Source organism: Epinephelus lanceolatus, chromosome 3, assembly GCF_041903045.1.
Source record: "Epinephelus lanceolatus isolate andai-2023 chromosome 3, ASM4190304v1, whole genome shotgun sequence".
Lineage (NCBI taxonomy): Eukaryota > Metazoa > Chordata > Actinopteri > Perciformes > Serranidae > Epinephelus > Epinephelus lanceolatus.
This window is the reverse complement of record NC_135736.1, coordinates 26,803,094-26,816,517: the sequence shown is the minus strand read 5'-3', so window position 1 is coordinate 26,816,517 and position 13,424 is coordinate 26,803,094. Positions and strand designations below refer to the sequence as shown.

The 13,424-nt window shown below is 40.6% G+C and overlaps 1 protein-coding gene across 1 annotated transcript in view; it reads right to left on the bottom strand.

The window, feature by feature from the left end:
* The window catches only part of nr3c2 (nuclear receptor subfamily 3, group C, member 2), an 89,484-nt gene that overhangs the window by 16,504 nt on the left and 59,556 nt on the right, over positions 1-13,424 (bottom strand). The window contains exons 4-5 of the mRNA XM_033624305.2: positions 10,098-10,214; positions 1,313-1,654 (exon numbers count right to left, since the gene is read on the bottom strand). Coding sequence (XP_033480196.1) covers positions 1,313-1,654; positions 10,098-10,214 — 459 coding nt within the window. The remainder of the gene's footprint in view (positions 1-1,312; positions 1,655-10,097; positions 10,215-13,424) is intronic.

Genomic DNA, 13,424 nt, shown 5'->3' with positions numbered 1-13,424 from the left:
CTAAGTAGAGTTTTTTTTAAGATTATATTTTTGGCATTTGTGCCTTTATTAGATAGGAAACTCAAGCGTGAAATGGGGGTAAAGATAGCGGGGATGACATGCAGCAGAGGGCCAGAGTTGGAATCAAGCCTGCAGCCATTGCAGCAGGGACACAGCCTTTGTACATGGGGTGCCTGCTCCACCTGAGCTAGTGGGCGCCCCAACTAAAGTTTGATATCATTTTTCAGGGAATTTTACAGGTAGTGAGAAACCAGAAAAATATGTGTTAATAATGCAGTCCTTATTGACAAACAGGTCCGACTTCCCTGTGTCGCTGGTGCCAACAATATTGCTCCATGTTGCCCTGTGTGTTAGACCTGCCACATCCAAATGTTAGCTGAATGCAGGCAGTGGCAAATCTGAAAGTCGAAGGTACTCATTTTGACCCTTCTGTCTGGCTCCCCTTCTATTTATACGCCCGGATATGGCAAGCAGACACCGTGGAGGTATCAAATATTTGCAATACAGCAAATTAAACAGCCTCAAAGAGCTACCTGTGAGGCATCTTTCAATATGTCTCCCACTGACTGGCATTTTAAGGGGGAACTTGTTTATCCCTTTTCAAACATTTTGTTTTCTTCCAGCGCTGTGGTTTATGGGTAAAAATGAACGAGATAGACATTAGCTCTCCTGTTTAACATAACATCTGATGATGGCGATGTAAATGAGTTCTGTTTGGAAATCTTAATCTTGATTCATTTTAATGGTAAAATAGGATTCCCTTCCTAATCTTGTTGAAGCTTTACAGGATCATTTCCTGACCTAATATTTGAAATTAAAATTAAAACTGGGTGCCCTGACAAAACTAGCAGTGTTGCATTCTCAAAATGTAGAGATTAGAAGTGAAGATGAAGGCATGTTATCTTTATTAAAACCCTGGCCCATAATTACAGTATACACTCCCCCCGATTTATTAGACATGTAGTTTTAAAACTTAGCATTTTCTTTGACTCATCCATGAATAAAAATTGACTAAATTTCAACTTTTCTTAAAATAAATTCATCATTATATAACATTCTATATTTAAAAATTGTCAATTTGCATGACAAAAGACATTGCATGTACTGAAAATATACAGTTAATTGAATTTACAAGCTATATCAATACAAATAATTTGAGTAACATTACATCTCCACAAAGTAAAACTTTACACAACTTATTTTCTTTGCACATATCTCCGAGGGCTTGTTTTCAACTTTTTTCAGTTTCTGGCTTAAAAAACTCTCTTAAACAGCATTTAGGCCTCAGCCCACAGCTCGACTGGTCACTAACCTGGAAGTACTTTGGCCCACTTCACCATGCGTACCATCTGCTTTCCGGCCAGGCGGTTGAGACTGGACAGCAGGTGGTCAGTGGTGTCAGGCTGCGAGTTGTCATAGCCACAGTACACCTCTTCAGGCTCGATCAGCTCCAACACGCTGCAGATGGAGGGCGGCAGAAAAGGTGTGACCACCCCAGGCCCGTGGGGCACCAGGGCATTGGCAGCGCTGGCGTTAAGCTCCTTCTCCGAGGACAGGTAACCGCCAACGCCACCTGTGGCAGTTTGGCTGTCCTTAGAGCCCTGCAGGTCCTCGCTGACACCCTTCAGCTTCCCTAACTTCTTGGACTTTCGTGCTGTGGGGAACACAACAGCCCTCATTAACACATTGTTGGTGGTGGCATTTCTTACATTCATGATCATGAGGTTATAATTACAATGTGACAGATGCAGTGCAGGTGTCATTCAAAAAACCCAAATATAGGTATAATACCTGGTATTTGGGTGCAAAAATTCACATCTGCTGTAAATGTTAACAATGCTTGACACTTGAATGCTTAATTTTAAACCAATGTCATTTTTTAAAAATGTATACAGTGCAATTTTAAAGGAAATTTATCATCTGTGTATCCACAGGAAGTTAAGTTTCAGTTGTAACTCTACATGTTATTATGCGAATCAGAAATTGGAGAGTGTCCATTTCAAATAAAGGCCCGTAAAACCAAGAGCACATACAAGTACAATGATCATGTTTAATTTCCTGTGTATTGTTGTCATACACAGATAGATGTTTCAGATCTTTACGGGATGATGAACAAGCACATAACAGATATATACATACATGCTAATAAACAAAGCTTCCTAACTCGTCTGTCTGTCACAATGCGTTACAATAACACACTTCTTTTTGGATTACGATCATCTTGACACATTGCACATTTCTCGATGGCTTATTGCTGCTAGGAACTTTTGCACACCCTTTGGACAATATTTTGCATGTTCCTGCACACAACTGCAGTTCTTCATTTAAACATGTGATATTCATGGGGGGATTACTGAACGGCCTTTCGGGCACAGGTCCAGGGGACAGAAGTGTCGGGGGCCCCGCCCGGCCTTAACCTGCAAAATGTTACTCAAATTTACACGTACTGACCAGGAGACACAAAAAGACCACAAAGAGACACAAGAAGACCATAAAGAGATGCGAAAGAACTAGACAGAGACACAAAATAACTACAATGTGGGGGAAAACAACCCCAAAGAGATCCATAATGGCTACAAATACACAAAACAGCCAAAAAGTCACAAAATTACCTCAAAGAGCCACAGAACAACAACAAAAAGACACAAAACAGCCAAAAAGATCCATAATGACTACAAAGAGATGCAAAACAACACCAAAAAAAAAGACGCAAAACCACTTCAAAGTTTGTGTCTCGTTCCTATGTAGGAGAGGTGATGGGGCCTTTTGCATACCTGTGTCCAGGGGCCCATAGTACCATAATCCATCCATGAGGATGATGCTAAACAAGGTGTCCATCATCAGGAATTAATAGATTAAAAGAATCAAACAGTTCCGGCCTTCCTGTTGCCCATTAATTCCTTAAAAGAGGACACCTTGTCTGGCATTATCCGTTACTTACTTAAGTAGTCTGAAAGCAGGACTTGAACTTTTTCAGTGTAATATTGGTAATTTTACTCAGGTAGACTAAAGGATCTGAATAACCTACTTCTCCCACCACTGGTAGATGATAGGCTACTGGTATATCTTGGCCAGGTATGGAAGTAACAAATTACAATTACTTTTGTTACTGTAGCAATTTCATTTTAGTTTTAATTTTATTTTTGGTCCTGACAAACTGAGTGAGAATGGGACAAAAGAAAGGAGATCAATGAGCTGCAGGTTTGTCTGTGGCCGCAGGGGGGCAGAGCTTCAGAGAGGTGACACTGCACTCAGCTGACACTCTGGAGGAGATACCAGTTACAAATGTTAACGGTCACCGGCTGACTGTCAGCAGCTGGGGAGGATGCGGAGCGTCAGTCGCACCCGGGCTGTGGCTACCTGTATTTATGGCTACGATTATTATACCTCAGCATATTTTATAAACGTTGTATCTACCTTAATTAATTACTGAATTGAAGCTCCGCCCAGCAAGCACGCTAAGTGGCGCAAATCAAACACACCTGCGATGTTGCGTGACGCAGGTACAAACTAGCCTGACTTGCTAACATGCTAACGTGCTCACGGGATCCGTCTGCGGGACTTACATTCAGAAACTTTAATCTCCGGTGAGATGTGTGGAGTCTGCCGACTGTTTTGACAATAATCCCTGATGTGACAGCATTCAGCTCAATATGTCCGAAAACTTTGAGAGCGCAGTGGGGCAGAGAGGCTAGCAGTAGGCCAGCTTTCATCATGAACGAAAGCAGGTTGAGGATGACTTCGCGGTGCACACGGCTCACAGAGTGACGTCCAGACAGGTGAGTACAACAACAAACTCTTCACTCACCATCCAGATGATAATGTCAACAACAGAGTGTGCGCTACTTGGTGCAAAAACTGTGCAGTCTCTCCTTTGCTGTATCTAGAATGTCATTGCCAGCAGTCACTGAGAAGTTAATGTTGCTTTATCCTGCTGCTGATGCTGTAAAAGGTGTCAGGTTATTTAAAGGTACAGTGTGTAGGGTTTAGTGACATCTGGTGGTGAGGTTACAACACTGACCCTTCTCCTCTGTGGCAAGCATAGATGTATTAAGAGACCTGGATACAGTATTGTATTGCATGAAGCCAAAAATGCTCTATTTCCGGGGAAATTACCGCATTATGGGGCCCATAGAGTAAGCACACTAGAGACATATGGCGGTCCACTTCGTTCCGGTTTAGCGGTCCACTAACTCAAATGAGGATAAAATAATTTAACTGCGTGGCTCTAATAGACTTTCAGAATGTTTTGGAACCGAATTAATCAAATCCAGATTGTGAAACGAGTCATTTTGCAGGGATTGCAAAGATCAAAAAATGTATCCACTGATTTACAGATGTCTCTTTCACAATGTAAGTGTGTGTCTGTGGGAAAGAGTCTTTTGGGCCCCATGGCATTACGTGAATGACCAGGGGTCTCATTTATATAACAATGTGTAGGATCCATACTAAAAATGTGTGTACGGGCAAAAGCCAAGAATGGCACACGTAAAAAAATATTAAATAATTTCTACAATCAGGCTTCCACCTCACCATCTGCATCGCCAATTTCCCAGCTCTTAAGCATGTGTCAAAGTTTCTCCCATCATGTCTGTTATTATAGATCACAACTTTTGCGTGGGAAGTGGCGTACGGCTCTTTCAGTCCTCGATTTGTGCATATGCAATGTTTAAATTTAAATAAATTATACCCCTGGACGGTGTAATTCCAATTTTGGCCACTATGTAAAATTGGCTTCAAACACCAGTGCTGTTCCTGGGGGGCTTGGTACTAAGTGTGTAGGAGAAGTACAATGGCTGACGAAAAACCACAGTTGGCCCCATCTGGAGCCAGTGTTTGGTTTGTCCATTCTGGGCTACTGTAGAAACAACATGGAAGACTCTGTGGACGAGGACCCGCTCCGTATGTAGATATAAATAGCTCATTCTGAGGTAATAAAAACACAATTCTTATATACAGGTGATTAGAAATCAATGAAAACAGATAGTGCCAATAGATGCCCCTAAATCCTACAAACTTAACCTTTAATTTGTGTAGCTTAATATTGTTTTTGGTACTTGCCACTGGTGTTCATATACTCTTTATTTTATTGTTGGTCATTTTTGTCTGAGTTTTGTCTCATTTGAGGCTAAACAAATGATAATCAGTATGTACAGGCTGCAGAGTGCTGTCTATAGAAATCAAATACTGATAAAGTTACACTAGTGTTTACAATTTATTTTGTTGCCTAAATATGTCTCTCCCCTTCCCTTTTAAATGCGTAAGGCAGTATCGTCTACTCAGAATACATTTTAACTGACTGACTTTTTACATCTACTTTTACATTCACTTGGATACAATATTCTAGCAGCCCTACTTTTTCCACCTCAGGGAATATGCCTATTCCTTTACACAGCTAATTCATGAAATTATTTCCCTTTAATGTTGGCTTCAAGGCAAATTTGGGGTTGGTGATCTCACTCACTTCTCTCCACATACTTAATATTCAGCTAGCATTAGATGCATATTTTTATTCTTTACCTTTGGGAATCTGGCAGTTTTCTTTGCTTGTCGTACTATCAAAATCAGCACTAAACAGCTGAGCTTCCATTCAGTGGGTTACACTGCGGCTGCTACTCATGCAGCTACACTCATTGGCAACCTTAAGGTTTTATTCATGACTCATGGTCATCTGCTGCCTTTCAACACTACATAACATTTCACTAGAAAGAGATGTGTTTACTCCAAGTCATGTTTTTGTGCTTGTAATATGCTCAAGTTAATAATTATTTGCTGCTAAGTTGACGTGTCTACATATGATTGAAGACATTGTGGATTGTTGGGTTTAAATTTATCACCCCCCAGTTGTCAGAGGTGCATCGTCATAGAGTAATTTTATGTTGTCTGGACCCCAAATATCACTTACAGCTGTACAGCTAATGTCAGGCTCTGTATTTAATGTGGTTTTCTTTTTCTTTTTTTTGGCATCACTCCTCAGTCTCCTCTGTGCTAAGTAGGGCTGGGCATCATTAAAAAATGACGAGACCAATCCCAGTACTCTTAAAGTGATACAGATACCAACACAGTGCTTCTTTTGATATCTATTTTTTGACGTCATTCAATACCCATCATGTGAACAGAAGCATTCAGTTGTGTAAAATGCCACCACCCCTCCTTTGGCGGCATCTTGGCATGCTGAACTGCCAGCTCCGTGAAATACACTGCACTCAACACCACACCACAGACCATACGGGTCTTAGCTGCTGCAGTAGTGGGCCAATCACATGTCACATTAAATCCAAGAATGCATGCAGTGATTGGCTGTTAGCAAAACCCAAGAGTTTTCCTAGATCTGGGTACAAAAAGGATTGTACTACTATCAGTACTACTTAATACTGGGTTCTTCTGGATGATACCTGCAAGGTATCGAGGACTAATACCCAGTTCTAGTGCTTAGCTTGGTGTATGTTTTATAGTGTGCCAGTGTTATACATGAGTGATTGAGTGACCTAGGGTGGTCTATTAAAGGGAATACTTCGCCCCCCCAAATGATCACAAACACATGCATTTTTGCTAAAACTGTAATACTGAAAACACGTATACATAAACAGTGCAGGTGCACTACGCATCCATGCATGAGACTGTTATGAGGAAGTGAAATACTACGGTTTTCGTAAAAATTCATGTGTTTGGGATATACTGAGCACATGACTGATTAAATAAGACGTGGATTATACTGCGGGAGTTATGTGAGACTTTGTAAATAGATGTTTTGATAAAGTAATACTATAATTTCAGTTTATAAGTAACTGTTTTGTTTTTGGATTCTTCATTCACTGTGGAGGCATGCAAGAAGAACAAAGTTGTCTTCCCAAATTCAACGCAACACAAGGCGAGAAATTGATATACGAATAATCATTTATTGAATGAAGTGTTATTTTAAGTTGACTTTATTGAGCCTATTCTTTTGCTCCGCTCCGCTGCTGCTGCCTGTATACTGCTCCAAACACCACTTCAACACTGCTGCTGCCGCTCATATAGCATTTCATAAGACTGCCCTTCATCTCAGCATCCACCTGTAGACTCTTATTCCCGTGTGAGTGACTTTATCAGAGTCACTCCTTGATATTCTCTGTGCATGGACACTGTGTATGCTTGTAAGGAGCGATGATGTCAAAGCGAAGTAAAATGGACTCTTAAAACTCTGTATTCACTCAATAATACAGTACATCCATTCCACATTATTTTTGTTGACTGGAATATATACAAGCAAGTCAAATTGGCCATAAAAAATAAGCATTTGCACATTCACAGTGCAGAAAATGTATCATAAAGTGCTTTTCTGGAATTGATTTTCACAATCAGGGCTCATTTGTTTTATGTTGTACTATCAGAGGTTTGGATTGGTTCCAGGATAAATATGTTAGCTGTAACTTTCAAAGGCACGGGCCTTGAACAAAATGTGAACAGGAGTACCCTCACCTCTGAAATGTTTAGTCATCGTTGCCCTTATGACAATAACCAAGCAATCTGACTGCTGTTTTAGAAATCCCTCCAGATGAAACACATTTCATACTGCATTGATAATAGTAGTCCTCCCATATTTGCAACGTTGCATCATTAATTGAATGTGTTTATTTTCTGTAAACACCTGGGTTTTCCTTGCACATTTAATTGTGCATAACAACGAGTGTTTAAATGATTCTCTTGAGCTTGAGTGAAGCTTGGAGCCGTTGCTGTTGTGGGCCTGTAAAGCTCTTCAGATCTTTAATGTGATACTGGGCTATACAATTATACTTGATTTGACATGACAGCGGACAGATCTAGTGCATTTCCACATGACAGACTTTTCATAAATCACTAGCCTAGTACTGCACAGTACTTTAGATAAGTCACTGTCTAAAGCGCTGAAATATCCCAAAGGATTTAAATATTCAGTGTTCTCTGCATTTACACTTCCATCTCTTGGCAAATCCAAATAGATACAATCGCTAAACACTTAATGACACAAAGATGCTACAAATTTGTATCATGTGCCACTGGGTAAGATAAAAATAATGGGCATAAGGTGATGATCATTAAGAAAAACAACTTCATAGTCATTTCTGTAAATGGTTCATTTTGACAGCAAGTCAAGGAGAAACTGCTGCACACAGCAGAACAGCTGGTCTGAAATATCCAAGTTGGTCTTTTTCTTTTTCTATTTAAAGTCCTAGCACCTTTCCATGGGCATTCATTAACTCCTCTCCCCACTGCTATAAATACATAGTCCAAATTTTAGTGCTGGGGAGTGGTGAACTACATGTAATGAAAGTAGTAATTTAACAACAGTTTGCCTGCTGGTAGTTCAACTACATTCATATTTGCACAGTGATTCAAGTAGGTTTTTTTTTGCAATTTTTTACTACTAAAACGACAAACAATTTGGCCATAAAATGAAATTATTTATTTTTTATTTTTATGTTACAATTGCTTCTCTACTGTAATTGAACACCCTTTGACCACAATTAGTCAAGTATTGATTATTGTTATCTATTAACAAATGTTCAGAGAAGTTGTTGCATTCTATTTTAGAAGTTAAATGGCTGAGTAATCTATACTAAACCAAAGCTAACATTCCTTGCACTTTACCACAAAAAGCTGGATGTTTTATTGTTTTGGATTATGTATGACGTGAAAAACCGTCACTTTTTTTTACCATTAAGTTCAATTTAGTGGTGGCATTTTTAGTAGAGCTGCCCCTTAAAATTTGAGATTCAAATTGTCAGTCGGAGACCTCAGTCGACTGAGATTGCTTCAAGTTGAACAGTTGTTTTTTTTCTTCTTTTTTTTTTTATTGCTGGTCAGTGTGCTGTCTAGTGTACTTCTGGGGACGTTTTGGCCCCCAGACTTTGCTGTGGAGTGAGCACCCTTTACTTCCATGTTACTCTTTGGTACAGGGAGCTGCAGAGGTGATGCAGCAGCCCGAAGGAAGAGAAACTTTGCACTGTAAGCCTCCAAGATAACATTATCTTCTGTCTTCTGTTTGGAAGTGTTGAACTTGCAGCTCACATCAACATAATACAAAACAGTCTCTGGTGTTTGTTTGATATCTAACACTAGCAAAAAAAATGCTGTTGCTCTTTTGTGATCTGTCGTTAGCGCAATTAGCTTGTTTACCATATAAATGCCGCTTTAACATCCCGCTGAGCCCTGTTTGAACTTTAAAACTTTATACGGGGCCGAATCTGATTCGACTGTATTATATTTTGTTAGAATTTTGCACAGTGTTAATCTGATCATTTTTGTCAAGTAGTTTGAACTAGTTTTTCTAAGTAGCTTTAGTTATCCAAACTAGATTTCTGTAGCTTTGCTTTAGTTCAGTTTCTTCCATTGTAAAATAATTGGTAGCTTGCAAAGCTCTGCTGTCAAAGTAGCTTCCCCAGCTCTGCCAATTTGTAAAGATTTCACAATGAATTAATTTAGAGGACTCACAAATAACTGTAATTGTAAAAAAAAACACGGAGCAGATACCTCTGGCTGCTCTCTGTAACAGCAACAACTGCTTGTGTGTGTGTGTGTGTGTGTTTTTGTCCCTTTGGCCACCGTTTGTTTTCTCAGGTAATGTAACAGCACATCCAAGTTTTTATGTAATTTCACATTCATTTTTAAATTTAGCCTCCTTAGGGAGCATACAATTTGTAATTTCAATAACTCTAATGGACTGAAAACCTATCAAGTGTGCTTTTAGCCTTGTGTCTGCCACCGCGACCCTGAATTGAAATAAGCCAGTGGCAATAAATGAATACATTTGATTCCACATCCCTCTCAACCACAGTGTCGTCTTTCCTCTTAATACAATACTGTAACTTGTCTGCAGGCTTTGTCAGCTGGCATCGTATAGAGTACTGTAGATCTACGCCTTCTGCAGATGCATTATGCAGATTGTGCTCAGATATACTATATGCACACACATACACAGAAACATCCTATGACTCAGCATCCTCGGGCCTCCTGTGACTACAGCCAGACCTACTTTTCCATATCTATCATTTCTTATAAGCAGAGAGCAGCTGACTCAAATGTCACATCGGGGACACGTGACAGGGCGAATCTGTAATGAGGGTGTGACTCCTCACCTCCTAGGTTCATCCCGGCCTGGAGACACTTCCGTACGCGACATGCCGGACAGTTTTTCCTTCGGATCTTGTCAATGATACAGTCATTCCTCCCGGCACACAGGTAGTTGTGCTGACCTACAGAAAGACAAGACAAGACACAGCGTCAGTAGGATGTTGAACAGTACATGCAGTTTGACACAGGACAGAGGTGATATTTTCAAAGTGATGTGCAGTAGAGATATTAGAAAGAGCAATAAAGAGGAAGACAAAAGAGATGCAGTACTGAATTATAGTTGTATAAATGTGATTCGGTGAACAGAAGTAAACGTTTGATTCACTGTAGAATCTCTGTCGGTGTTTGTAATGTAGGTCAACACAGAAACCCGTGAAATGTCTGGCAATATCAGAGATCTACATTTCATGATTATCACTGTGAAACTGATTGAAATTGTGATTATTCCGCTCTCACATTCTACAAAGCATGACTAATGGTGTATTTTACAGTATATGGCATGGGGGTATTAATATTCGCTGGAACCAGGACACTGGCTGCAGCTAGACTATTCCTGACAGTGATGCTAACATGGCGAGAATCCCTCCTGCCTCCTGCCTAGCCCTTAGCTAAACCCAATGATCTCCCGTTTCAGAGCGCTTCCTTCCGCTTCACTAGTTCTTCACTGTACAGCTCCTCTCCTCCTCCACTCTTCTCCTTCTCTACGCCTGCGTCTCCATTCCTCCTTTTTCCCTTTTTCCACACGTCCGCCAGCCTCAGAGCGCCATACGCCCACACACAGGCAGGCTCATGCTCGTGCACACATACAGTCATTCACTCTCTCACTCCCATACATACACACACACACACACACAACATGAACGCACATGCACACACACACACACACACACACACAGCCAAAGCTGCTCCACTTGGCAATTTGAAAAAAAACAAAAAAACTGCAAATGCTGTATCTGATTTCACAAACAAATACACACACGGAAATCACGACACAACCCAGATGGAGTGGTATAGTGTGGCGTAGTGACCCCAATGACCCCGGTACATGGCTTATCTCTGTCAGGGTTGATGTTAAATTTGTGTGTAAATCTCAGATGGTGTGTATGGTTGTGTGCATGCACATGCTTGCAGGTCAATATACATCAATCTATGTGTATATGTTTGTCTTGAATCATTTATTTCTTCAGAAGTACCAAAGATTTCTGGCACAGACTTGTGTTTTAGCATGAGAGCTTGTGCATTGATTACATGCAGTTTGCCCAAACATGTACATTCTGCGCACTGCCTTTTGTTGCATCTACAGTACAGTATTTGTATTTGTGTGTAGGACTGAGCAGAAGTTGTTTTCTGAGCTAGCAGGAGTAGTGCGCAGTGTGTCTGTCTGGCTGCTGCCAAAAGCCAAGGAACCGAGCTGCAGGAGGAGAGGCAGCAGCTGTAGCCCCACCACTATTTCTGGCTAAATCACATGACCGTTACATAAGCCCATTTTTCTTGCTCTAAAAAACAGTAAACTGCGACACAGGAAACACAACGCAGCCATCCCCTTCCCCACCCCCCCTCGTGCACGGACACACACACGTGCGTATCGGCACACACTCTCGCTTGGATAGGCCAGACCAAATGGCAATTCTGAAAACTCTGGAGTCTTCCTGTCAACTGTTTTGCTCATTCCCGTGAATCTTGTTAATAATTGTTGGAGTGAAATACACTTTATGAGACAGGCGAAGTGGTAGTCCGATGGTGTGTATGCGCGCGACTGTGTGTGTGTGTATCTGAAAAGGGAGAGAAGTTGTTTATTTATGCACTGTGTGCATGCACTCACATGGCCTCGCACAGCATGTTTACCTCTGAATATGTGCATTTGCTTATCAACCTGGCACGTGGTGGGCTACTGATAAATAATACTTTTTCAGGCTTACCTTGAAAACATAATATAAAACTTTCATCTCCAATGAAAATGGTAAATATATAAAGTAATTTTGACTGATATTCTCATGTGCATCTTCCACATAAATCTATAACTTCTGTTTGTACAATCAAAATATTCAATAATGCCATATCCTATCAAGATATTTTCATACAATACTCCATGAAGAAGATTCCCTTAGATACTCTATTGAATTTGACATCATCCTAATAACTCCTGTCTGTTGGTACAATGCACACTCTGTCAGTATTCTCCATTACATGGCAACCCCAAGAGTTTTTTAATGGAGTCCACTCACGTCTACTTTTAGCTAATGATCTCACAATCTGGCAACAACCCGCTGAGTCGTCTCTGTTGTCTGTCAGCTCCAGCGTACATCAGTTATGAGGACATTCTTCTGAAAGGGAAATACTCTTTCCTATGGGGACCCCACTTTAACAAGAGTAATCTGCCCTGCAGTCCTCTTGCCAGCTACAGTGAATCCGCTTTACAAACAAAACACACACAGACTTCGGGCCTTTGCTTAAAATACAGCCTTTAACCTGACATTTCTGAATAGCCACTAGACACAAGTGGTCAGGCCCCCGATTGTGTAAATAGCCTCTCAGATACAGTGGCTGCTGACCCACATCAATAATACTACTGTGCTCCTCTGAATGGCATTTAGTAGTGGCTGCAGATCTCTTAGTTGTAAGCCAGTCCTGCAGACGCAAGATGGCATATAACTAAAGGAAACTATGTCACTCTCATAAACTAATGCCATTTAATTATCCACTCACAAAGCATTCGGTGAATTCTGTGATCGTCATTCATTGGTATTTATGCAACCTAAATTACATAGCCAAACAAAAATACCAAACAACTGAAAAAACAGGCCTCTCATAGATGTAATTGCTGCTACCACTGGGCCAGCAGTATGCAAATCACTGGCTTGCAATAGCGCTGCTACTCCAGCTCTTTGGACAACACACAAACAGCTGTGTTGGATGGGGCTCTGCACAATTAAGTTTCCTTGTCTGGATCATCATAAAAAAGAGGGTGCAGAAGTTAAAAAAGGGGAAGTAAATAGAAGCTGTTATTTTGTTTACTAATCTCTCTACTCCTATAATAATCTGCTATATCTCTAAATTGTTGTCCTGTGCATTTCCGTCTCACAAAGATTTTCACCATCTGCTGCCTTTGTACAAACTGCATTTAGTCATTATTTTGGGCCTTAATATGGTATTTGGAGGTGTCTAAAAAAAGCAGTCAGCTATGGCAGCGTTTATGATAAAAGCAGTTAGAATCCAAAATCTGTCTCACGGTACTCTCATCCACAATCCTTAGGGGACCCCTTTTATATCATTGAGTAGTACGACTGATGACCCATGACAAAGTGTCATATTTTATGGATATTTCATAATAT